This window comes from Mustela nivalis (assembly GCF_964662115.1).
Source record: "Mustela nivalis genome assembly, chromosome: 2".
Taxonomy (NCBI): domain Eukaryota; kingdom Metazoa; phylum Chordata; class Mammalia; order Carnivora; family Mustelidae; genus Mustela; species Mustela nivalis.
This window is the reverse complement of record NC_139021.1, coordinates 8783968-8811547: the sequence shown is the minus strand read 5'-3', so window position 1 is coordinate 8811547 and position 27580 is coordinate 8783968. Positions and strand designations below refer to the sequence as shown.

General features: G+C 48.7%; 1 protein-coding gene across 1 annotated transcript in view; it reads left to right on the top strand.

The window, feature by feature from the left end:
• Positions 1 to 27580, top strand: part of TG (thyroglobulin) — a gene marked incomplete at its 5' end in the record, with an annotated part of 236556 nt that overhangs the window by 101680 nt on the left and 107296 nt on the right. Inside the window, 3 exons of the mRNA XM_082719073.1 lie at positions 21130 to 21264; positions 22957 to 23121; positions 27084 to 27303. Of these exons, the coding sequence (XP_082575199.1) occupies positions 21130 to 21264; positions 22957 to 23121; positions 27084 to 27303 (520 nt within the window). The remainder of the gene's footprint in view (positions 1 to 21129; positions 21265 to 22956; positions 23122 to 27083; positions 27304 to 27580) is intronic.

Genomic DNA, 27580 nt, shown 5'->3' with positions numbered 1-27580 from the left:
TTTAAACAAGTGTGATTTTGACAAGTGTGATTTGGAAGCAGGAGGGATGTCAGAGCTGGCATTCCATCTGTGCTTAGAGTTCCCAAATTGGAATTAGGAGTCCGGGTGTGTTCCTTTGGTGGGAATCAGGGGGAGCGCACAATTCTGCCTCCACGGTATTGAGATGCCAACGTGATTCTGATAGGGATTGTGTGTATGTGCGTGTGTGAGTGAGTGTGTGTGTGTGCACACGCATGCGTGCACACACCATGTATGTATAAAATGTTCATCTTTATGTACTTTCTGTTCTGGAAGAAAAGGAAATATTTATTAAACACCAAATATTTTACAAATCATTCAATGCTCATGAGAAATTTAGATGGTGCTAAGTTCTGTCTTTCAAATAAGGTAGTGGAGGGCCGGAGAGGTTAAATGAACAGCTGGGATTTGAGCCCCCATGCATCTGGCCCCTCTCTGAGCTAGATAAGAATGTCTGGTTGGTTTGAGTTTCTGGAAAGCGTGACAGATACATATTTCCAGTCCTAGACTTGCCTGGACGTCTAATGCTTGGCCTTGTTTCTTGTGATGAGTCTGTGTATTTAATCACCCAATCAAAGCCTCTTTGAAGAGGGGCTTCTGAGACACCGATTGGTCAGTGGGGATGGTGTGAAGGGGAAGGGGGCTTCTGAGCTCCCACATGTCTGGCTGGGGTGCATACCATGTACTAGAGCACTTTCTTTACGTTGTCCCAGGGAGGTTTTGAACACACGAGCTGGTCTGAAGATGGCGGGAGTTTGTCAGTGGGCCAAGCTTCAGAAAGCCTTTCCTTCACAGAGAGTGGTTTGTGTGTGCAAAGGCCCAGGGGCATGAACCAGCCCAGGGCACTCAGACACTGGAGAGGTTTCCATACAGTGGATGTGGGGCCATCAGTGAGGTGAGATGCATGAGAGAAACCTGTGCTTGAGTGTGAGCTGGCAGGAGACTTTGTACGAGGTTCGGCACCCGGACTTCGGAGGATCATTGGGGATGGGTGAAGAGCAAAGTGGCAGCGAGCTCTAGGGTGGGCAGGTTAGAAAAATGTGTGAGGAAATGGCTCATCTTCCCTTCAGTGCGGTTCGGTTCAGTGACTGTGTGAATGCCACTTCTAGGGTGATGGATTCAGAATTTTCACTTACGTTCCAGAAAAGGCACTGTGCTGCATGTTGGAGGTCTCGAGTGCAGAGGAGCCTGACTTTTGGTCAGGAGAAAGGCGCAGGAAGTCAGAATTGAAGGAGATGAACCACTTACCATAGAGGGGGTTCAAGAGCGCTCCCCCCAGATTTACTGCAGACAGGCAGGGCTAATGTCACAGGTGCACCGTGGCCACACTGGGTCGTAAAGAAGGATTGAGCATTTGTCAGATGCCAAGGTAGGAATAGAAAGCACCCTTTGCAAGGGGGAGGGGGTGCATGAAGAGAGGCCAGGGTGAGCACTGGCCTCACATATGCAGGGAAATGTAAGTCCTTCAGGATCCCAGGACCAGCAAGGGGCAGGGAGAGGCTGGATGGGGGACAGGGCCCAAGAAATAGAGTGCTTTGGGTCCCACACATCCCCAAAGGTCTTTACACGGTTGCACAGTGAGCTTTAAAACTGTCCGAAGACCCTCCCCTGGGGTTGTGAGTGCGATGCATTGGCAGATGGACAGGCTTGATTTTGGAAAAACGGGGACAGCTGTGTCATCTCTGTATAGAGCACCATTTTACTCTTTGGGGAAAAAATATACATTAAAAAAAAAAAAAGTGGAGCACTAAAGATGTCTTTATAACAGACAAATGTCCGTTGTTTTTAAAAGACCCACAACAACCCATCCCAAGAGGGTGCTTGGGGTTAGCAGGAATCATCCGTTCAGACATCAGAGCCTGCTGTAGGAGGGCTTCTCTCTCCCCCTCTCCTGCACGCCCAAACACGGAGTACTGGGCTTGCAATCCAGAGGAAAACATAAGACTATGAGGCCTTGGAGATCTGTATCTGCATTCTAAGCTCGTGCCACCTGAGACACTTGAAAATGCCCCTTAGGAAATGCCAGCCCTTGAGCGCGAGGCCCCCCCGTGAGCAGCAGGTGCGGAGGGCTGTGAGTGGCCCTGCCGGGAGGGTGCGAGGTGGTGCTGAGAAACAGGCCTCCTTCCACTCCTTCCCGTGGGCCCTGCCCAGCTTTCTGGTGCTTCTCCTCCCCACGGGCTAGAGCTCAGGGACAGCCGAGAGCCTGAAGTTCAGGTGATGGGAGCGGAGGCACGAACCGCCTTTTGGGCTATGCTTGGTCTGCCCCTGTCTTTTCCCATCGCGGTGCCAGCGGGCTGGTGGAATTCAGTCGATCGTTTCTACAGATGTTTTCCATTAAGCCAGAGAGTAGTGTGATCCCAGAAAATGTCAGTGCTGGCCGGGAGGGTGCACATCGTCTAATTGAGGGAAACAACGGGACACGCACAGCCTCGGGCTTTGAAGTCCGTCCACCCAGCTTCCAGTCCTGTTCCCGTTCTCACCCACTGATGTCTGGGACCGTATTTCTTAGCCTTGTGCTGCCTCCGCTTGCCTCTTTGAAATGGGGATGATGGTAGAAAATACGACAGACAAATCTAGGAGGCTCATGTTGCCGAATAAGTAAAGGACAATGTTCCACACAGAACCTGATAAAGTGAGTATTTAAGAAATGTCAGTAATAATTCACAAGCCCAAGCCCATCTTTTCATGGAAGAGGAAACAGGCAGAGAGAGAACATGGCCCTACTAAGTCACAGCCATTAATGCACATTGGGAAAAGCTATAAAATTACACACACACACACATAAATATGTAGAGAGAGATTACATATATGTTATATATAATATAGATTATATATATTATGGGGGGGAGGGAGGAGGCAGGGAGTGCATGCAGGGGGAGGGGCAGATGGAGAGAGAATCTCAAGCAGAGATTCTCAAGCAGAGAATCTCCCTGCTCGATCCCATGACCCTGAGATCATGACCTGAGCTGAAATCGAGAGTCGATGCTCCACCGACTGAGCCACCCAGGTGCCCCTCTTTTAAAAATTCCTAAGTATTAGGATATCATGTCAATCACTGTGCCAAGTGCTTTCCCTACTTTAACCCTCACAACTGCCCTATGGGTTGTGTATGATTATACCCATTTCACAGATTTGGAAGCCAAGGGTCAGAGAAGTCCAAGGTCACACAGTTAGTAAATGATAGAGCTCGGGTTCAAACACAGTCTCCCCCCTGCATGTGCTCACTGTTGCCAGTTGAGTTTCCCTGGAATCGAACTCTGAAGGGGTTAGGTGTGCAGGTCCTTGTTTAGGGAATGGTACCTGCAGGGGTGGAAAGGGGAAAGGGAAGGCGCAGAACTGGCCAGAGGAGAAGATAAGCTACAATGTGGTCTCAGCTGCCCTTTCAGGGATGCTGGGTTGATCTTTAGAATGTCTGTGCCCTCACATTGGTCACATGTTGACGTGAGCACGACCCTCTGGAGGGGTCAGCAGCACCCGCAACGGCAGGGCAGACCGGCTTGTTCCTGACGGCACAGCGTGCACTACAGGGGCAGACTTTAGTAGTCTCATCGGGGGCAAACTGAGGACGCAGTGGGGGCCACTAAAGACTGCAGGTGCATTGTCGCCTTCCCACTGAGCCTTGAGACTGGTGACATAATAACCCAGGCAGGGGCGAATTCCTAATCCTTTTAGTCCTCAGGCTGAAAGGCCCAGGTGAGCAGGTGCCCACTCCAAAAGCTTGTGTAAAATGTGCATTTCCTTTCCAAATATGCAGAGTTCGTGCATGTGCACACCCTGTCAAGGGAGCTCACGGCTCAGTGTGTAGCAGCTCCATGAGAACAGCTGTCTGGGGGTGGGTCCCATCTCCCAGGGACCAATTCCCCTGTCCGAGCAGGGCATGCAGCCGGGACGCTTCTCTGGCACAGGACTGTGCTGCCTCACCAAGTGCTATCAGCAGGGACGAGCGTGCTGTGGGCACAGCCCCTCCTGGACCCCTAGCAGCCCCTCCTGGACCTCTCCTCTGAAACTCAGGGGCCGAGAAACACAAGGGCACGGCTGGGGAAATGGGAACACAGCCATGGCAGGTTGAAGGAAAACAGGAAATGTGTGTCCTAGGGCACCTCTATGGGGTCTGATCACCTTCCGTTCTGAGCTAACATCACATCTTATTCTCCACCCCTCACCCGGCTTTGTTGTCTGCTGTCAAATCTTCTCACCTGTTTACTTCTCGAATATCCGTCTGCCCTTCCTCCAGAAGGGAAAATGCACAGGGCTGAGGCTTCATCTGTCTTATTTGCCGCTGTAGTCTCAGACCCCAGAAATTTGCCTGGTACCTAGTTAGCCCTCAGGAGGTATTTAATGAATAAATAAGTGTACTGCTTCTTGCTTGCTAGGTTTTGTGCTCCCAGAAACTGAATTTGGAACTTACAGCTTGATCCTTCACACAAAACGTAGTGTCTGGTCTACAGTAGATGCTTGATATTATTTCATTTATAATTGTTAGATTGAATATGTGTATATTCCGTCTACTCTAGGTTACTTAAAGCTAATAGTGATTCAATTAATGTTTGTTGGAAGAAGGAATAAAGGGTGTAGAGTGTTGGAAGCCACCAAGAGATGGGAGCCCTTCCTTGGCCGCTCCTTAGATGTATGATCTTGACCAATTTAAAGAACTTTTAGAGTCTCAGCAGCCTCACCTGTAAAATGGAGATGAGGATGCCTACATCAAAGAGGTGTTATGAAGCTTCTAAGAGATATTACATGTAAAATTGCTTTATCCAGTGTCTGCTGAAGGTTGGCTTTTTTGAAACAGCTAACTTAGGTCAAGCATGGCCAGTTTGAAGGGATCCTTTTAAAAGGCAATATTTATGATGCTGCCCCTATGATTATACAGTGTACAACCTGTGCAGCTGTCCATAGTGAGCTTGGGAGGCACTTAATTAATGTTTGCTGAAGGATTGGGTCTTGAACCCTTAATAGATCTTAGGGGATGTTGAGGTCCTAGGATTTTCCTCAGAAACTTCCTCCTCAGATAGGATCAGTTTTGTATCTCGCCCATCAAGGATTCGTTCAATCAAATTTAAGAGGGATAAAGCCAAGAGGAAAATATGCCAACTAGGAACTGCCTTTTGTGTTTGGTCATTTTGGCTTTAGCTTTAAAGATTTTTCTCAGATCTCTGACTAACCTATAGGAGGTATTTTTTTAGCCTGGAATCAATCAGATACCATGTGATTAAAAAAATGAACCCAGTGGAAACTGTGAGGTGGAGGCAACTGACTTTTGGTTTCACCCGATTTTCTCTCCCTTCTTATTCCTGGCCTTCAGCCCACTCTGGGAAACTCATAACTTCATGCTTCTCGGCACCATGCCTCCCCTCTGGAATGTCCATCCCACCCACAAATCAGCCTTGATTAGCTAACCCAGATGGAGTAGAAGCACCTTGCTTATTTACTGTTTCATTTCTTAGGGGCCTGCTAGGGAACTCTTGTCAAACCCAATGGAGTTAACAAAATAATTCAAACTAAGGTGATCATGATTGATATTATGTCAATATGATATTTTTTTACAAGAGGCTTCCCATTTTAACAAGTGACTAAACCAGAAAACTTTTATTTCTCAGATCATTTATCAAGTATTTGGTGGGAATATTTTAGACAGGTTGCCTTTCCTAGAGCCCCTCACTCATTCTATGTAGCTGACTATAAATTAAACCATCCCTGAATGCAATCCATTGACAGTGGCAGATTTCCTTTAGTTTCATGGGTTATAATAATATTAACTGTTGATTAAAAATACCAATACTTGGTTGTAAGTAGCTAATGCCATATAACGTTTTGTTTCATTTTAATGATCCTTTGGTCATTCCCCATTTATTCTTCCCCACTGTTGAGTCTCTGCTGAATTCCCTGACCTCCTTGGAGGAACTGGATTTGATTTATGATGGAAGCAGTCACCTTCCCTCCATATGTGCAAAGTCTAGGAGGTGAGAGGGCCCAGCTCAAGAGCCAGGAGCGACCGAGGGATGGTCTCAGTATGGATGAGGCATCTGGCATCATGGCGGGGGGCAGTGGGGCATGAGCGGGGGATGGGGTCAGAGGATGGAAGGGAAAGGCATCGTTGGTCTTGTCGTGATGGAGAATGAAGGGAAGACCTCCCCGCCACTGGAGTATTCAAGCATGTTGAAGATGCCCTTGCTGCGTGAGGATGTGGCTTACGTGTCCTCTAAGTTTCCCTTTGAGTTTTCTATTTTTGTGATTCTAATGTTTGGCTTAGTTATGCTTTAAGGTGTGGCTTTTGGTTTTCTGTTTTTGCGATAACTTACACACAGGCAATAGGTTTTTGGCAGATGTTTGTAGAAATAGAAGCAGTGAAGCAGAGAAACCTTGGCTTTGGGTGAATCTGGGTTTCAATTCTAGTTCTGTTCTTAGTCTGTATGACCCAGTGCGAGTCATGCCACTGCTCTGAGCCTGACTGTCCTGAAGGCAGATTTCTTAATGTTCCAGCATCCTCAAGTGACTGTGGGATTTGGATGAAGTCACGGCAGGAAGTGCTCAGCACAAGGTCTGACACACACAGTAGGTACCTGATAATGGTGACAGCCACAGCTGCCCTTCCTGCCATGGTCCCTGGAGGCGAGGGGGGCAGAGGGTCTGAGTGCGGTCTCGGGAGTCTGACTTGCTGGGTCCACAGCAACTGTATGACCTGGCCCATGACCCATGGTCCACTGAGAGGTCAGGCTAGCCTTTGCCTGATGCTCTTATTAAGCATCCCAAGACAGACCTCTGCATTATTGGAATTATTTTGCTTGGCTCATGTTGGGTCTCCATATGCATTTGTGTCCCTGCATTTCTACAGGTAGACTCAGAACCCAGAATCACACACAATGACCTTGAGAAAGAGGAGTTTACACGCTCTCAGAAAACTGTATACTTGTACTGTCTTCAAGATTGCCTTGGTATCATGGGGAGGATTTGAAAGGGTCTACCTGATACGAGTCAAACTTCTTAGAGAGAAGTCAGATGTAACCTGAGCCTTTGCATTTTCAGTAGGAATTTTGCTCGTGATGAACTTAGTCATTTGTTAGGAGGGAGTATGGCTCCAAGTCCTGTTTCATGTGTATGTCTTCTTCTTAGTTAGAAATTTTCTCCAGCAGTGTCTTTGAAGTGAGTGGTGTAGAAGATGATTATTCACCAACCCACAGCTCATAACCTCAACAGATGCTGGACCATTTTAGATGTCTCTGGAAATCTCTGCCCATGAAGTTCATACCACTAAAGGGAACCACTTTATGTTTGAAGTTGAGTCAGGAGGAGAAAGGGGTAGCTGTGGGGACTGGGAGGGGTCAGTCTTGGCCAAGTCTTTGGTTTGCCAGCCATGAGCTTTGACCGTGGCCATGTCATTCACCACCTCTGAGCTTCAGTTTAGTCCCTTGAAAAATAGTAATATTAATACAACCAAAGCACATAGTGATTAAATCTTACAGAGGAAAGGAAAGGCTTATGAACTGGGATGCACCATATACAAGTGAGATAATAGTAAACTGATAGACCATTATTTGTTTCCTAGGTGATTAATTGATCTACTCTTCTAATTATTTATTGAGGTCTTGGGGTATGTGAGTGATTATAGTATTCATCTTTATAAAGAAAGAATTGGTATCCTATTTCTTCTTTATTAATTAATGAAATTGATTAATTAATTCATTTATACACATTCATGAATTGAGTAGTTCATGCAAAATCATGATATTATCATACCTGCTCAGCACATGGAACACTTAAATGCCACTTACAACTATATTACTGCTTCTATTGTTCATAGTTTTATATACTATTATGATAGGTCTTGGAGAAGCAATGAAATTTGAGGTAGAGCTTTTGATCTCCAGGAGCTAATAATTTAATAGAGAGATAGAAAACAAGAAAATTGCAATGTTGTGTGTTTGTAGAAGAGTAGATATATTAGTGGGACAGGTTGGTGGTGGTGAGGTAGAAGTTTTAGAAGTATTTGCATAGAAAGAGACATCTGTATTGTGTCTTAAAGGATGGTAGGCGTTGATTATATGAATACACTGACTTCATTTTTAAGTGCATGTTGAACGAAAGGAGTAGTGAACAAAGTCCTATAATATAGAGTGATTTGCTAGACTGCCAGATGTGAGTTTAGGGTAGTAGGGAGTAGTGGGTGAGAGATGTGGCTGAGGAGGTAGTTAAGGGAGGCAGCAGACAGATTGGGAGGATGCTTGGAGGCCCTATTTTTGCTAGAAATTCAGATGGGATGTGTTACCCCAGGGAGAGTAGCCACTTACAATGGTAGAGTCTGAAATTTAGACTTGAAAGAACGTTTATTTTAACTTTCCTTCTATAGTGTTCTTACTAGATGGACATTCAGTCTACTTGAACACAAGTCGCAGGCAATATTTGGCATTTCAGGTTGGGCAGTCCCATGGGTAGTGGTGCTAGTGTCTGAGACAGAATATGTAAGAAAGGAACTGGTTGAAGACTGTGGGTGAGGATGGAAGTAAGAGTAAGCCTTCAGTTTTCAACCTGCTGAGTTTGGGATGCCTTGTAGTATCTGCTTAGAGGGGTCCAGTAAACATGACTGTCTCAGCATGGGGCTTGAGTGAAGCTTCTGGCCCAGAGATACTGGGATGATTATCAATGTGTCAGTATTTTAAGTGGGGGGGGGGAGAGTGAGATCACTTATGGGGAGTGTATTGGATATAAGCAGAAAAGGTCAAGGACAGGCCCCTGGGGAACAGCAGCATTGAAAGGAAGAGCAGAAGAGAAACCAGAGGAGCAGGAGGAGGGTATTAGGGATGCTGGTGGTGTGGCCTGTGATGAAGACCAGGGCATGGAGACGTGACCAGCAATTTCAAGGAAGATGGGGAAGGACCGTGACACCCATTGAGTTAGTCAAGGAAAGCACTCTGCAAATGTAGTGGGGTGGTGCGGGAAAGAGCTATAAAGTAGTGATTTGAGAAAGTGGAAATTGCAAACTTTTCCCAAGTATGTTGGCTCTGAAGAAATAGAATGAATTTAATAGCTAAGAAAGAAAGGTGGCACATTTGCTGGTAAACACCATTTTTAGGTAACAAGGAACCCCTGAAGATGTATTGAAGCAGAATCCCCCTCCATAATACCATATTTTGCCTATATTTGCAGGGAAATCAATCCCTGAAATCCAACCCCTGAGTTAAAAAACCATGGGTTAGAGTAACATGTTGTTTTCAGGGGGCATTTGAGTATGTTTCTATGCTAAGACTAAAGTGTGTGTCCAGGGATAGGCCAAAGGCAGAGGATGGATGGGAGTGAGGCTGGGCTGGAGGTACCACTGGTTTATCGATGCCCCTGAGGGGGTGAGAAAGAGCCAGTTCTAGAGCACAGGTGGTGGAACCAGCTCCCACAACCATCCTTTCTCCATTTAGGAGGAAGAGAGGGAGAAAGGTGGGGTGGTTCATAGAGAGCAGAGAGGGGGACCCAGGGTTGAGGCTGGTGCTGATGACAGTCTTCTTTTCTCTGGGAGGGACGGAAGTGGTCAGACACCTACTGAGCCTGGAGGGAGCAGTAAGCACCAGGGATGCTGGCTGTAGAGACCGGAAGGAGGCAAGGACTAAGGTGTCAAGGAGTTGAGAGTTCAGGTGAGGCTGGGGATCCAGATATTGGGATCTGGATCTCTAGTCGTGCTCAGCTGATCAAGCTAAACTGCAAAGAAAGCAGTTCCTTGGATTAATCCAGGTGGGAGGAGAGAAAGTTAAGGAGAGTGGCAAAAGGAATGTTGACAAGATGGACCATTGGGTGCCTGGCTTACGTTAGACCAGTAAAAAGGATAACGTGATGGGGGGAAGAGAGTAGAATCCCAGGGAAAGTTAGGAGCTGCTTTAGGTGGGTTCAAGTGTGAAAAACCAAGTCTTAAATGGCATGGCGTTCAGCACCTTGGTGGGATTAGATGTGACTGTGGAAATTCTTGGCTTTTATGAGTAGACATAAATATCTCCAGGACCAAAAAGGTCAGGAAGCTGAGACCAGAGTGATGAGTGGGCCATTGGCTTTCCTAGTACATGAAAAGGTCACCCAAGATTTTAGCAAGAGTTGGGGTGGAAATGATAATTGTGAGCTGAAAATTATAGAAAAGAATTTCAAGAATGTGGAAGAATGACTAGGCATCTGCAGTTGAGGGTAGTTAATGAGGAAGGCTAGAAGTTTCCATAGTCAGGAGGCTGTGACCTAAAGCAGGGGAAGGAGGTATTATGGCCATGGTTATGGCCCTTGTTTCCTGGACACGGTATTGAGGAGGGGAAAGGCAGGGTCAAGGGTCATCTGTGACACCAGTGACATAATATGAGGGATCTGGGAGCAGCAGGAGGCTGGATCTGGAGTGGGAAAAGTCTACACGGATGTGGAGAAGACAGGAGGGCTTATGTTCTGCTCTTGGATTGGAGGCTTACCTTGTGCTCTTGGACAGTTCATGGTTGCCAGGTTTTCATTCTACCAAATAAGAACAAATTTTAGAAAACAAGGCAAATGAATCATCACCATTGTGTAAAAGGACGTTAACACACCAAGTTAGGAAGCACAACTATCAGCACGTCAAAAAAGCACTCTGTTTTGCCTTCCAGATGGCATCTCCCAGAGTAGTACTCATCTTCGGAAAAAGCACAAAACTCCCCATCAAGTAGCCTGTTGCAATTGGGATTCCCAGAACGTAGACCCCACACCCCAGTCCATCAGGCCCCATGCAGTTGGAACCCATGACTCTGCTAGACCAGCATTGGCAAGCCGTAGCCTGCAGCCTGTTTTTGTAGGACTTGTGAGCTGAGAAGGGCCGCAGACATTTTCAAAGGATTCTATAAAAATATGTGAAGAAGAATGCAACAGAGAACAAATGAGGGGTACCAGGGGTGGGGAGCTCAGTCATTTAAGCATCTGCCTTTGGCTCAGGTCATGATTCCAAGGTCCCAGAATTGAGCCTGGTGTTGGGGGGGGGGGTCCCTGCTCAGTGGGGAGCTTGCTTCTCCCTCTCCTCCTGCTTGTGCTCTCTCACTCACTCCCTCTCTCAAATAAATAAAATCTTTACTAAAACTCAGAAAACAAATGCGGCCAGAGAAGCCTAAAATATTTATGATCTGGCCTCTAACTGAAAAATCTTGCTGGCCCCTGGCCTGGCCTGAAGATTTGTTGTCTTCTCTGTGCTTTATCCCAAGTCCCTGAATTACTTCAGTGGGTCTTTTCTGGTCCTCCTGGGCCACATGCCTTCAGCTGGGGCCCACTGTGTGTCCGTCTTGACCAGGGAGGTGAGGGGGTGGAAACAGTCGCATCAAGACTATTGATGCTCATGATTTAGTTGAAAATGCCCTATTTTAGAAGTGATAGCATAGATGCCTTGGTGCATGGAGCAGCATGGCCCAGAGGCAGGAGCTCTGGCTTTGGAGGCTGAGACGCAGGGTGTCAACTCTTCAATAAATGTCATTGAGCACTTCCTGTGCGCACATCCGTTTATAGGGAGAGATCCGTTCAGCACTTATCCTTTGTCGGGGGCCCACGGACTTTCTCATGCCCTGACACACGTCAGGGATGTGTGGTGAAAGGGGAGAGGACCAGCCCGAGGGGCCTCTATCCCTACCCCCAGCGCCCCCGGAAACCTAGAAGCATCAGTAGCAGACTACGGCCCTGGGACATGGGGGACATAACTGTTCTAATACATGGATTAAGACAAGAGAACTTTTAAAACTTGGAGTGTACAGGTGCATGCGTGGCTTAGTCAGTTGAGCATCTGCCTTTGGCTCAGGTCATGATTTCGGAGTCCCAGGATCGAGCCCCATGTCCAGCTCCCTGCTCAGTGGGGAGTCTGCTACTCCCTCTCTCTTCCTCTCCCTCTTCCTCCCTCTCCCTCTCTCTGTCTCTCACTTAGTCTCTCAAATAAAATAAAATCTTAAAAAACAACAACAACAAAAAACTTAGAAGGTAATTTACCCGAAGCCAGACTTGGCAGTAGGTGAGAGCGAGAACCAGCCAGGCCAGGGGTTTCCAGAATGACCCCTCTTCAAAGAATGGGGTGACACCTCTCTGGTTCACCTCTGTGAACACGGCTGTTTGTGGAGGAAATAGGACAACGTGTCCTATTTCCACAGCAGGTGTGCTGTGGAAACTGAGGCCCAGCGACTCATTGCACATTGCACTGGGTCTAATAAATAGGAAATGCTTAATATTCACATTAGCCATTGGGATGTGTATGTCTTTACATGGTAAGAATTATCATCAGGATTGGCATTTCCATGTCAGAACAGGAAAGTGAATCACAGCAGGCTCTTGGCGAATCAGGGAAAGGATGATCTTGCTGACTATTCACTCACTGTAGTCTGTTAGGGCGGTCAGAGCAAAATGCCACCAACTGGGAAGTCCAAGATCAAGGTGTTGGCAGGTGGCCTCTTTGGAGGCCTATAAGGGATGCTTCTATTCCAGAACCATCTCCCTGGCTTGTAGACGGCCGTCTTCTCCCTGTGTCCTCACATTGTCTTCCATGTATGTGCCGCTCTGTCCAGATGTCCCCCTCTGTCTAAGGAGACCAGTCGTTTTGGACCAGGGACCATTCTAATGATCTCACTTGAACTTGATTACCTCTGCAAAGACCCTATCCCCAAATAAGGTCAAATTCTGAACACCTGGGGGTTAGGAGCTCAAAGTACATATCATGAGGGGACACATTTCAACCCACAGGACACACTGTCATCTGTCTACTAAGCTCTGAAGATGCAAAGGGAATAAGGCGTGCTTAGTTGGAGAGCTTAGAAATGGGTATTTGGAGGCTGAACAGAAGTAAATATGTCTCTAGGTACTTTTTTTAAGGTTATAAGTACCAAAAGAGGCCTGGTAGGGTCTGCTGTAAATGTAAGGCATTTTTTTCTAGACCAACATTTTTTCTGAAGAAATGCTAGACCAACAGGCAGGTCTGGTCCCATTTTCATCTTTCAGATTACAATCTATTATCAAAAGAACATCTGGGGTTTTTTTTGTGGGTGTTAACAAGGGCAGAGAACAGCACAGTATGACATAGTTCTCATTTCAAAGACCATGTCTGATGAGAAATCAGGATGTCTGACTGTTAGTCCTGTCCCATAACGACAGCACACGGGATCTTCCCACCAGTGGGTACTTGTGACCGCGAAGCTGTGGAAGCAGGATCAGGGCGTCTGTTACAGTCTTCTTACATTCAAGGTCAAGGCAGCTTGCTAGTGCCTGAAACACTCTTCGAGCAGGTGCTCGAAAGGCTTCCAGCATGGGTGTTTTGCCCCAGCCAGCCAGCCAGCCTGGGCATGGAGGCCGCCTCCAGTGTTCCTCGTGCTCTCTCTGTATTCTGCACCGAGCCCTTGGATAAATGCAGAGGAGCTGAAAGGAATACCTTTTGGTTCTGTTTGCAAGAGAAATTTGAAGAACCCTCTGGCCTCTGGGATGCTTTAGAGATTGTGCCCATTATAAGCTTTATTCTTGGTGATTCTTAAGAAAATTATAAGATCTTTTCATCAAAAAAAAAAAAAAAAAAGGGTTCGTGATTCTTTGAATGTTGGAAAGGCATTGCCACTGGTTTGACGTTTCTGCACTTTGATGTGCTTTAGCAATACCACAAAGCACTTCCCTGGTTTTCAAGTGAGAAAAGGGAGGGCCAGAGCGGGAAGTTACGCCCAGATACCCTGTCCCTTCTGTAGTGGCATAGATCTGCCGGTTTTTGTGTGTGTGTGTGTGTGTGTGTGTGTGTCGGTGTGTGTGTGTGTGGGTGGATGGGTGTGTGTGTTGGACTTGGGGTCAGGCTGGGGTTAAAGCTATTTTTAATGGTTGAAACGTCTCTAAGTCTTGAAATCAAAATCATCATTTCCTCCTTTAATTGATATCTGGAGAGAAAGACAGGAGGGCAGGAAGGAGACACGAAGGAAGGAACGGGAGGAAGGAAGAAAAAAGAAAACGGATGAAACATGATTGGTCCATGTATTTGAACATACCTAGTCTAGTGATTTTGGTTTTACTTAGTCTACATTAAAAGGAAATACAATGTTTTCTGGAAAGGAGCTGAAGTACCTCGATATTCCCAGAGGCTGGACGATGCCCAGGTCGCAGTCCACGCTGCCCCAGAGTCTCGGAGGGGCCCACCCACCACCACCCTGCCTCCTGGTTCTCTGCACCCTCCGCCCCCATCCTGGCTGCCATCCCCCGCTCTCCGCAGCTCTGTGGTCAGCAGTGGACTCCAGGGCCATACAGCTGAGCTGGGGTCAAATGTCGACTTGCTGCCTCTGAGCTGTGTGGCCTTGGGCATGTCACTGGCCTTCTCTGGGACTCACTTTTCTCTTCTATAAAATAGGGATGATGTCCCTCGTCTCAGTGAAGTATTGTAAGATGGACTCAGATCATTCTGAATTTCCAAGTGCTTAATGTCCCTCTCACTAGCTGGTGACACGTGGGGCTGGTCTGTGCCATCAAGGAGGACAGAGGTTGCATGACATTCCCTTAGGGGCCACCGTGCCCCCTCTGCTAATGGCCCGACAGGGTAATTCACCTTCAAGGCCTTAGGACATGGTGGTGAGCCATCCAGACTCAGGTCGTCTTCATAGTACGGAAGAGCTGCCCAGACTCTTGCCCACCACAGTGCCAGGTGTGGGTCAAGGCTGGGAGAGAGCATTTGCTGCTGGGGAGGATCTGATCTGTCCGACACCACCTCGCCAAAGAGGTCCCAGGCTATCCTGAGGCAGAGGAGAATCAGCACAGCCCTGACTGCTCCCGTGGGACTGTGAGGAATGCCTCTGTGACCTTCCCTGCGGCTCCATGTCCCTATCTGACGTGGTCTGGGTGAGAGTGGGGAGGACTCGGGTCCACCCGGAAAGTGGGGGGTGTGGTGCAGCCGGATGCTCCGTGGACCTTTCCTGCCCTCCTGCTCCCCCCACCATTTGCCTGTTTCCCCAAGGACGGTGGGCGGCGAGGACTACATTCTGATTGCGAGGGGACCCCAGCGTGCCTGTGGCCTGAGGGGGTGAGACTGGCTGGAGGGGGGCCCGTGAGGGTCTCAGGTACCGGAGTGTCAGTAGACAAGAATGGAATTGGCAAGGACAGAATCCGGAAGGGAAACTGACGGTTCTTGAAGTAGCCAGGCCGGCAGAAGGGACAGAACAAGGTGAGGCCACAGGAGGGTAGGATTTCTCGGTAGGACACTGGCGGGGAGGGGAGGCACATGCTGACAAGAAAGAACACAGTGTGGGAATGAAAAGTAGGATCAAGGGTGATAAGGGTTTCATTTTGGGTTGAGCTCATAAAACTTTATTGCTATATTCAGCAGCAGGTGTGCTGTGGAAACTGAGGCCCAGCGACTGGTCAGGCAGGCACAGGGCCCGGTTTCACTGTGCCTATGACCGGACCAAGGGGGCAAGGGGGCCACAGGGCCGAGGATGAAAGGCATGTGGGCGGCAGCAAGGTGACCGGGACTGAGGGGAAGCCAGGATCTGGCAGACATGGCTGTCAGGACATCGCTGGCTCGTGTACCACGTAGGGAGCGGCTGCCCCGGTTCTTGCGTCAGGCTCAGCCCTCCGTAGTTCTGGGAAGACAGGGACCAAGACGCAGCGAGAAGCCACAGCTCGACCCACAGGCTGTGGGAGTGGCTCCGTGGCCTCGTGCCTGCCGGGTCCCGGATCACAACCACACCGGGAGGAGGATCTTGTGTTAGCCCCATTTTGCTGATGAGGAAACGGAGGCTCAGAGAGAAGGAGGGGGTTGCTCTCAGTCACCGAGCTATGGGCTGGGGAGCTGGGATAAAGGCAAGGAAGCCGGCGGCTTCACCGCCTAGGACTCATGGCCTACGCTCGGAACCAGCCATGCCTCAGAGCTCTGTGAGGCTCTCACTCGTCCTCTGGTCTCTGGCAACTTCAGGGCCAGGCCCCTGACCCCTGCTTTCTCCTCTACCTGGGAGTGGCTCCTGGGGAGGTTCGCAGGTGGGCTGCAGGGCCTAGCACAGCTCGAGGGCATGTGCTTGGCTCTGCTGGGTGGTGGAGTCTTAGGGACCCTGGGAGGCATCTGTTCTTACCACGTTCACAATCATTTTAGAGGGACCAGGACAAGTTTCCTGAGGCCTGACTCAAAAGGGTTCAGAATAAAGGGCCTGAAGAGCTCATTTATGCCATGATGTCAGGGGGCACGTATCGTTCACTGGGAGCCATTGTGTGTATTAGAGATGGAGAGCAAGGGCCATGTTTGACACAAAGACGTGATTCTTTAAAGAATCGGGTTTCTCAGAGTAGTTAAGGAACTTGCCCAAGGACACACAGCATCACGCTGAGTGAGGTGTGAACACAGAACGGTCTCTTTTCACGAGCTCAAGCTATTTCTCCGTCACTTATGACCAAACTGAAATAACAGAACCAAGGGAATATTTCAGAGACTGTGTCAGGCAACTGTTCTCCCCTTGGTTGTGTGTCAGAGTCGCCTAAAATGGGAATAAGGAGCCCAGAGGCCTTTGTTTGTCAACGTGGGGACAGTGCCTGGGGTCTGGAATTTGTAACAAATTCTTTGAGTGACTCTGATAATCACCAGAGGTTGAGCATTACTCATGGGAAGTAGGAAGGATCCTCAACTTTTTAGCGAATTAGCTCATTTTTCCAGCCCCCCCCCCACCATTTTTTTCTCTCTGGTATAGAGCCCAGGCTAATGTAGAAGTTGTTGAGTAAAAGGGCAAATACAGAACTAAACTGGTTACAACAGACAACCGTCTGGCCAGAGCTCCCGAGGCAGGTCATTGACGTCTGCCACCTAGATCGGGCCCAATTCCAAAGTAGCTACACGGAGAGGAGCCCGTCTTTCCGCCATGTCTGCGAGTCACACTGAGTCAGTCGGGATCCTGTTAGAAAATGAACGCACGCAAATACATAGCTTTCCTTCCCGCCAACAATAACTCTTAAAAATATAATAGGAAAAAAATTCCATTCCATTCTTCATGACAACAAACACGAGACATAATAAAATCTAAAATCTTTTTCTCAAATTGGAATTTAAGGACATTCCAATTAATATCCCAAAGGAGCTTTTATGAAACTTGATAAGATGAATTTGAATTTCAGCTGGTAAAATAAATAGCCAAAAATAGCCAAGGAATATTTTATAAAGAGAAATAACATGGGAAGACTTTTACCATTTGTTTGTAAAACGTATTCCACAGTGACTAGTTTAAGCAGTGTGAGTCAAGCCAGAATTCATACAGACATGAATGAAAAACACAAGGTTGGGACACCTGGGTGGCTTAGTTGATTAAGTGTTTGCCTTCAGCTCAGGTCATGATCCCTGGGGTCCTTGGATTGAGCCCCATGTCGGGCGCCCTGCTCCTGGGGAGGCTGCTTCTCCCTCTGTCCTTCCCCTGCTCCTGCTCTCTCTCTCTCTCTCCCTCTCTCTCTCTCAAATAAATAATAAATAAAACCTTTAAAAAAAAGAAAAAGAAAAACACAAGTTTGACAAAATTCATTTATATATAAGTACTTAATATATGATGAACATAGCATTTTAAATGCAATAGGAGAGGATTTTTGTGAAGTAAGTGACGCTGGCATTGCAATCTATGGACTATATTTTAAAGGAAAGAAACAAAATGAAGAATATGGCCCAGAGGACACCCTCTGGGCATGCTGAAAGCAGCTCCCCCAGCGGTCATTGACAGAGATGGGCTGGCCTTGTAGTAAAGCGTGGTTTCTGAAGCAGAAGGAACTGGGCTCATACCCAGGCACTCCTTTTATCAGCTAAGCCGGTGTTCCTGGATTCTGTCAATGTTAAATGCAATGGTATTGCCCATTTCTTGGCAAATCGTAAACTCCCACGAAATGCTCCCGAGCTGCCCAGCTCTCAGGCTTCACCAGAGTTTTACATGCACCAAGAACGGGTTCTTGGAATTTGCATGAGAGGCATAAACCCCAGATGTTGGATTCTGCACAAACAGCCATGGCTCGTCCCAGGGTTGCTGACAGCTGGGGGAAGGGGACAGGGAGAGAGTGTTTGACAGAGACTTGGCTCCAGGCCCTGGGATGGCGACAGACGAGCTAACTCTCACTTTGGAGACAAAATGCACCCTTCAATTATAGCGCTTCCCCCCAGACACTAAGCTAAGCACGGAGTGCAGCCAAGGCTTCCATTTTAAGACCATAATTGGCAACTTTGGTCCTAAAACCCCGTCATGTGTCTTCTGTGAAATTGCAGTGTCCCCACCATCTAAAAATATGCAGCGCAGTTTGGTCATGCTGCAGAAATGTCCCTTGAACTGACCATGAGAATAGTAATGCGAGGAGGGCACTGAGATAATAATGAAGGCCCAGCGTCTGCGGGAGGGGAGCCAGGGTGCGAGGTCGGAAAGGCGGGGCTCTGGATTCTGAGGACAGAGGTCCAGGACAAGTATGCGGGTTCTCCTACTCTGGCTGAGGCCGTCAGCTCGCTGGCAACGTTATTTGGCACCTTCCTTGGATTAAACCCTTTTTTTCTTTCTTGTTTCTTTCTTTCTTTTTTTTTTTTTCTTTACAAATTTTTTTTTTTTAAATTTTTGAAAGATCTTATTTGTTTGTTTCTTTGTTTGTTTAAGACTTCATTTATTTATGACACAGAGAGACAGCCAGAAAGAGGGAAAAGCACAGGAGACTGGAGAAGGAGACACAGTCTCCCCACTGAGCAGGGAGTAGACATAGGGCTGCATCCCAGGACCCTGGTATCATGATCTGAGCCAAAGGCAGATACTTAACTGACTGAGCTACCCAGCGGGGGGCCTGCATTCATTCACTCCATCCTCCCCCCCCCCCTTCTTCTTAAGAAGAAAAAGGCGTGGTTCTAGTTTCTTTTGCTACTTTATTTACCATTCTAATTTTAGTGCTCTGGGCGTCAAAGGCAGGTTTGAGATAAAAATGACAGCCTTCCCCATATAGCTAAGAGCATGGTACTGTCCAAGATAAAGACCTTTTTCCTACCTGGAGAGAATTTTCCAGAAAGGGTGCTCAGCTATTTAGGAAGCTTGGAGATGACAGAGGCAGCACCGACTTGGAGCCAAACGGTCTGGTTCTATCTCTGGCTCAGTCACAGTCAGCTCTGTGTTCTTAGAAAGCCACTTGAAACTCCCCTAGCTTCTGACCCCTCGTTTGTAAAGAAGGCTTACTGCCCAGACCCCACCACTCCTGAGGAGCTCGGAGCTCCCTCCCTGGGGATATGCTCTCCTGACAGGTTTGTCCCTGGGAACCCTGAGGCAGTGGAGTAACACCCTTAAAGCACTTAGCTGATAAGCGAAGCACTTTGTAAATTGTAAAGTGCTACATCTACATTTAAACAGTTTGCTGTGCTGTTCTGTTAGCACAAAGGAAATGCTCACAAATATTTATTACAAATGTTGTGGCCTCCTGAAAAAAAGAAATCAAAAATAGGAAAAGTAAAGAAACACCTGGATTTTTCTCCATGAACTCTCAATGACGTGCCCACTGAAGGGATCTTGAGAGTGCTAGAATCAGATTTGAGGCCGGGAGGCAGCATTTTGCCAACTTTCATGCTCTTTGTGGCCAGAAGAAAGCAACCCACCCACCTAGAGCCTCAGTCTCCCCTCGGAGTGGAAGCTCAACGTCCCTGTTCAGGGCCCCTTCTGTCCTCACAGGGACACTGGTGCCCTGCCAGGACTCTGTACCTGCGCCAAGACATCTGTCTGGCAGCTGCACCTGGACATCCCTCCCTGTTAGTGGACAGGTGGACAGATCATGGGAGCCAGCCCCATGGAGCCAGGAGGGCATGGGCTCTGTGCATGCAAAGACCCAGTTTCATTCCTGTTCCACACCCCCAACAACGGCACTCTCTGGGACAAGCTTCATTTTGTTTGTTTGTTTTTAAGATTTTTAATTATTTATTTGACAGACAGAAAGCACAAGTAGGCAGAGAGGCAGGCAGAGAGGGAGAGAAGAAGAAACAGTCTCGCCGCCGAGCAGAGAGCCCGATGCGTGGCTCGATCCCAGGACCCCAAGATCATGACCTAAGTCGAAGGCAGAGGCTTCAACCCACTGAGCTACCCAGGCGCCCCCATTTTGTTTGTTTTTAAAGAGGCTGTCTTAGCAGCTGTTTTCCAGGAAACAAACTCAGTGATGGAGATTTGCATGCAGGAAATCTCAGGCGCAGGGCTGGGGCTCGTGGGAGCGGCACCTGTAAGGAAGTAAGGGGGCAGGAACGAGCCGGGGGTGGGGGGGGGAGGGGGGGAGTACAGCTTCCAGGACACCACAGCCCTGCAGCAGATTCCATGCTGAGCTCTGGGGCTGGGCTGGCCGGCCCTGCAGGGTTGTCCCATCTTGAGGCAGGGGCTGGGACTTTGCATGCCCACGTGGACTAGTGTGTGGACACAGGCTGACCCTGAAAGGGGAGGCAGCTTGCCTGGACCACGGGCAGTTCCTCGAGGGGACTCCGCTGGGAGCCTCTAGACAGCAACTTCCCAACACTGGGGACATGAGAGGCCGGATCCCGAAAGGCGGCCCGGACAGTACACCGCAGCATCCTTTATGGGGGACAATGATCTTTTCTCCCTCTGAAGGCTGGGGGACAATTTGATGACACGGTGTCTGGGAAGCCCCACATGCAGCACCACACGACAACACAGATACATCTGCAATCATCACCGTCACGTAGCTTCATTCTGATGACTGCCTCGGAACACTGCGTTACCACGCTGGCCTTACCGTGTTTCCTTCTCTCCTGTTCTGCTGTGAGCTGCTGCAGAGAAGCAGCTATGCTTTTTATTTTTTTAACCTTTGTATTCATAGGCTTGATCACAGATCGTGGCTCATAAAATACTCTTAATAAATCACTGTAGGGCGCCTGGGTGGCTCAGTGGGTTAAGCCGCTGCCTTCAGCTCAGGTCATGATCTCAGGGTCCTGGGATGGAGGCCTGCATCGGGCTCTCTGCTCAGCAGGGAGCCTGCTTCCCCCTCTCTCTCTGCCTGCCTCTCCATCTACTTGTGATTTATCTCTGTCAAATAAATAAATAAAATCTTAAAAAAAACAAATCACTGTAGAATGGGAGTATGGATCAAGGAATGGCCACAAGAAGGATGGCCTGGGGCTGCCAAAAGCCATGTGTGACTGACGTCCCCTGCTCTCTCTCCTAGTCGCTCTGGGCTCATGGCATTCCTTGGCCCCCTCCGCAGCAGTTCTTGACCCATCCATCAGGACCTTTGATGTTGCCCACATCAGCGTTGCCACCACCAGCAACTTCTCTGATGCCAGAGACGTCTGTTTGTTGGGTAAGAGGAGTGTCCCACGGCTTGCTCACCCTCAGGCAGGTGGCTGATTGCGATGGAGTCTCACAGAGGGCTGCTCATGCTCCTGATCTCAGAAACCCATGGGAGACTCCAAGATAACCTGGAGTCCCAGGGAAGGAAGGGATGAACCTGGGGACAAGACCTCTGCCGTCTGCTCATCCCCCTGCAGGGGCAGCCCATAGTCAAGGTTTCCAAGGGGAAAAGCCGGCCAGAAAGGGAACAGCGTTGAGCCAAGTCAGAAGACAGTTGTCAGGAAGGATCTAGGGGGCTATTCTGAGACAGAGGAGATGAGCAGAAGTGGTGACAACTGTCCTCCGATTATAGGTGGGCCATCATGGCAAGGAAGAAGTATAGTTGTCCTGGCCAGGCTCTTGAGGCAAAGCTAAGACCTAAGGGTAAAACTCAAATTTCAAGAGTCTTTCTCAGGGCAATATAAAGAAGCTTTGTTTATTACAAAGCTGTTCACAAATGTATACTTCTTTTAGGGGTTTTCCGGTCACTAGTATTTAAATGAAAGTTAAATAATAACTTGATATAGATGTTCTACAAAGATTTTAATTTCTACAAGAGCCTGAGATTGGATAATATTCATACTCTTCTAATTCTTTGATTCCATGAATCACCTCACCTACAAAGTTACACAGCAATATGCACGTCTAACAGAAAGGTCATATATGGATGTACAGGTTATGCACTGCACAACTTTGGATGCTTCAAAAACACAGAAAGAGCTATGAATAAGTCTTTTACACAGTTCACAGCTTGCCCAAGTGAATGAGTCAACATCAGCTTCACAGCAGTTCCTAGGTCTGAAAATCCTGAATGCCATGAATAAATTATCTAGTGCAGGACCTGGTACACATGGGAAAGGACATAATCCCTGGTGGGAAATAGTGGGTATGAGGGGAACTAGAAAGGGAGATGAAGCTGAAGAAGAAGGCAAGGGCTGGAGCATGGAGAGCCTTGTCTGGTATGACTTAATCTAAGGCTAATGAGGAGCCATGGAGTTGCTTCAAACAAAGGAATGGTAAGAGCATATTTGTGAATTAAGTAAACCATCAAAAACCTGATTTTTGTGTGGAAAATAGATTCATGGGAGAGTTAGGTTTCCCCCAATGACAATTATAGTCCTAGTCCCCGGTACAGTGCCAGGAATGTATAGAAGGTACTCCAGTGAATAAATAAGTGATTGCATGGATGGATGGGTGCATGCATGGATAGATGAATGCGTGGATGGAAAGATGGACACATTGTTGGATAGATGGATGCATGGCTGGATAGATGGGTGCATGGATATACGGATGGATAAACAGATGGATGGATGGATGGATGGATGGATGGATGGATGGATGGTTAACTAGGTGGATGGAGACATGGATGGATAGATGCACGGGTGGATACATGGGTGCATGGATGTACGGGTGGATCATGGATGGATGGATGGTTGGTTAAGTAGATGGTTGGAAACACGGATGGATGGATGCATGGTGGATAGAGGGGAGGACATAATTGGGTGGATGGATGCACGGATACATGATTAGATGGATAGATTGGCGGATGCACGACTAGATGGGTGGATGGACTGATGGATGAATAGATGATGCATGATGGGATTGATGCATGGCTGAGATGTCATCTCTGAAGCCCAAGCCTCACTCTCCTCTTATTCTGTAGAATGTTCCCGTCACCCAGCCTGCCTCGTCACCACTCTGCAGACCCGACCTGGTGCTGTGAGGTGTGTATTCTATCCTGACGCCCAGATCTGCACACACAGCCTGCAGGCCCAGAACTGCCGACTTCTGCTCCGTGAGGAGGCCACCCACATCTACCGGAAGCTGAGTGAGTCCCAGCCTGTGCCTTTGCAGCTCTTCCTGGGTGTAATAGCTGGAAGGGACTGTCCAAGAGCATGGTAACTTGTGGGCAATGGCTTTTGAGGTTCTCTAGAAAAAATTGGCCGAAGTTATCTTGGACCAGGTGGCATTCATTTGGGAGGAACTGAAGGAAGGTGAAAACCCTGCTTCTAAGCTAGAGCTTCTCTGGCCACCTTTATTCATTTACTGGAGTTATGGAAGCCATTTGGCCTTTGAATTCTTAGTAAAATAAATAAATAGACTATTTTTGGTCACCATTTTATAGTTTAGAACATTCTGTCACATGCCTTATCTCAATTGGTCCTCACACCAATCCCATGAGGTGGCACGATAAGGGGTTTATCCCCATCTTAGAGATCAAGGGACTGGCCCGGAGAAGCTACTTCTCTGATTTTGCCCATCTAGCGATGACAAGAATGGGCGCTTGGAGCCAGGTCTCCTATCTCTAGATACAATCTGCTCACACAAAACCACATCATCTAACAACCCTATCAGGGTCTGGAGAGGGCTGCTGCTTGTGGCTCAGTTTCATTTGAAAGCATTCAGTAGGGTGTTACATGTCAGATGTTGTGTTAGGTGCTAGGGATACAGGGAAGAAGTCAGCAAGGGGAGAAAACATAGAACTCTAAGAAATCCTAGAAATCCATCACTAAGTGCGGTAGGTAAGACCTGTGTAATGGGAGACATGGGAGCTGGAGTCTGGGGCAAATCCCACCCCCCATTAAACATGCTCATGGGATGAAGTTAACGACTTTTTAAAACTTTGCCTATTTCTGCCATCTGATCTTCTAGAGCAGAGGTTGGCTAACTTTCTCTGAAAAGGGCCAGATAAATATTTTAGGCTCAAGGCATCTGTTATAACCACTCAACTCTGCCACTTAAGCAAGAAAGCAGCCACAGAAAATACGAAGATCAGTGGGTGTGGTTGTGTTCCAATAAAACTTTATTTACAAAACCAGGCAGCAGCTGGATTTGATCTCATCCAGCCTTAGAGCCCTGGCAGTCCCCAGGCCTGTCTCGATCCAGTGGTATCGTCTTCTGGCCTCTCCTCCACCTCAGCCTTTGGACCATGAGAGTGCTTCCCAGGCCTGGGGGTGCTTGGGTTCCTGTATGCTGTGGTCACGGGCCTACAGTCTCAGATCTTGTCTACCTAGACCCTCACAGCGTTCCGTCGAGTTAGCTTCCGCTAGCGTATTTCACTCACAGCGTGGCTAATCTGCATGGAAATCCTGCTGCGGGGAGAGGCCTCGCTTTGGGGTTTAGGTTCCATAAAACAGATTAGACTGTTTCTCTGTTAATTCTGTGTAACTCAAGTTCAAGGTTAAAAGCTCGTCTCGAGCTGAAGAGGAGAGCCTGTGTGTATATACACAGACATTGTCTGCACTTTGTGCCCACATATAGCTCTGGATACTTTTCTTCACTTAAGAGTCCTGTGGCCTCAATATAGGGCTGTTCTAGAAGGAATCCATCAGTTTCTGGAAAACAGTTCAGAAGAGAGAGCTGCACATCTAACATTTTTCCATGTTGGATCTCATTCAGTCTGGGATTCACCAGGCAGCCTCTGGAGGGAGGGCTGAATGCCACTGTCCGTGGGAAAGCAGGCTTGCACTCCCTCGAAGTTCTTTGGCTTTTGTATTTTGTGTCTTTGCTCCCTCCTTCAGAGGGTGCCACGTTCATGAAATGTGGCTGTTTTCCTATGGAGCAGGGGGACAGAGTCTGAAGGTTTTGCTGTGTTGGCAGCCGCAGGCCTGACTATTGACCTGAGGTCCTGTGATTGACAGTGAAGCTGGAAAACTTGTGAGAAGGAGCTGTGGGCTGAGACCAGCCGTGACTTGTGACTGAGAGTAGATTACAATGTGCAACTCTTTCTTTCCATGCTGGGTTTACACTAGCCCTCAGGGTTTTTGCAACAGAGAGAATTTCATCTCTGTTTCCAATCTTCGCTCCCTCTCTCTCTCTCTCTCTCTCTTTTTCCTTCCTTGCTCGTTCATTCTTTCTTTCTCTCTTTCTCTTTCTCTCTTTCCTCTCTACTGTTCCTCCCTCCAGTCCCTTCCCTCACTCCAGCATGGAGCCCCCGCCCCTGGCAGGCACTGGGCTCAGAGCACCACAGGCTCCCTGCGCTTATCCCCAACATCCTGGTGTCATTCCGGCTCCACAGGGGGAAAGTGAGCATCAGAAGAACTAGGAAGTTTCCCTGTAATAGCTGGTGCGTATGACCTGAAACACAGGTCTGCTTCCTAGTGGGACTCTGCATTCCTCAGTTCCTCCCCACCATGCTCCTCGGTGGCCCGGGAGTCACACAGGGAGTCACACACCGCCCCAGGGGTTCTCAGGCTTCACCCCGCTGAGAGCCCAGGCCAGATGGTTCTGTGCTGTGGGGGCCGCCCTATTTACTGCAGGGTGCTTGGCAGCAGCCTGGGCCTTAACTCACTAGATGTCAGAACCGAGCATCTCTCACAGACCCTGGTGATGACCAGACGGTCCCTGGAAGTTATCACATGTGCCCTGGGATGAAATCCCCTCCAGCTGAGCCACCGCCTGGCACCCAGCTTGAGGAATGGGTAGACGTCTGCCTGTCTGTCTCCCTCCTCTTCCCTACCCCTCCCTTGTCCTCACAGATGGAGGAGGGTGTAGACGGAGCTGCAGACAAGCGGGGAAGTTCATGGCCAATAGCAGAGCCCAGCAAACCACACTTGCGGGAAAGAATAAGCAATTCCCCCTTCTCTCCCACTCTCTCTCGCACACAAACAGGCAGAGGGGGCGGCGAGGAGCCTGAAAGAGAGAGCGAGAGCATCTCTGCCCCAACATCCAGTCCTCCCTTTGGGCCAGGCCCTGAGCCCGCTGGGGAGTCAGAGGCCGGCCTGTTCCAAGTCCCTGAAAACGGTATTTGGCACGGAGTCAGGGTCCCAACAAAAGTTGATTGACTCAATCACTGAAGGGAGAAACTGTGCAAGAGGAGATAAGAACCAGCGCAGAGAGAGGCTGCTAGGAGGGCGGTGATTAGCATTACAAGGCTGGGGGAAGGCTTGGGGGGCGGAGCTGCGAGTGCAGGCTGGCAGGTGGCACTGGCTTTCCCCTGGCAGGCTGGATGGAATCTGGGGGCCTGGAGGTGGGGAGGGGGGCGTTGCGGGCAGGGGACAGGAACAGGGCCCTGGAAAGGGGCCCTGAGCTGGCCCTTGACCCGTGTGAACAGCCCTGGTCTAGCCTGGTCGCTGTCGGGGTCCAGAAACCCTTTGAATCCTACACCTTGGAATCCTGGCAGCTCCCCACCCCTGGCCCCTACCTCTGTTTTCTTATCAGCAAAATGCAAATAAGGGCCCAGGGTTCCTCCTTTGCAATTCTGAATTCCCAACCTCCTCAAAGGTAGAAAAAAATTTTTTTTTTTGGTGAGTTTACTGCAAACTTATTTGGTGGCAACATTTGACCTCAAATGACTGAAGATATCGTATTCTTTATGTATCCCTGTTAGTATGTGTGGTTTGTACCTGGTCACTGATATGTTTGAGGGTGGCGCCTGACTCCAGACCACTTTGGGGGATTGGCTGAGCCTCGCACTTCCTGTGTCTCTCTGTTCTTTTAAAAATCCCAATACTTCTAAATGTCCACCCACTTCTGGCCTCCACATGCTGAGTTAGGGGTTAAGGGCCTGGGTTTAGGCTCAGCCCGGCCTCTGGGTGGGAAGAATCAGCGAGGCAACACATGTAGAGAAGGGACCCTTGCCATGCTCTACACATGTTCAGTGCCTGGTAAACATCAGCTGTATTTGCTATTAAGTTTATTTTTTTTTTTCACATTGAAAACTGACCTGGCTAGACTCTGGCTTCTGGGGTTGAATGAACTACCGACATTTTTTTAAGTGTGATAAGCAGTGTTTTTGTTTGAATAAAGCACCCATGGTCATCTCTTCCCCCGCTATCTCTCGCCCCACAGACTCCCCTCTGCTGGGTTTTGAGACACTGGCACCTTCTGTGACCATCGCCCCCCACGGCCAGCTGCTGGGCAGGTCACGGGCCATCCAGGTGGGCAGCTCATGGAAGCAAGTGGACCAGTTCCTGGGAGTTCCGTATGCCGCCCCGCCCCTGGCAGAGAGCCGCTTCCAGGCCCCAGAGCCCTTGAACTGGACAGGGTCCTGGGATGCCACCCAGCCACGGTGAGGACCTCATGGAATGCAGCTCGGTGAATGCCCAGGGAACTCCCTTCCTGTTTGAATGCATCAGACTGAGACTTGGGGGCACAGCCGTGCTTGAGGGGTGTATGGGAACGGTCAGCATGCTAATCAAGGGGCATTAAGGGCTCTTACAGATAAACCCTCCAAATACCATTCTCTTGTTCCTGCAAAGTGCATTTGGTGATGGGGGTGGGGGTGGCGTGTTCTGCTCTCTGCAGTGGTGCAGGGACCAGGGCTGCTGAGGCTCTGCCCTCCTCAG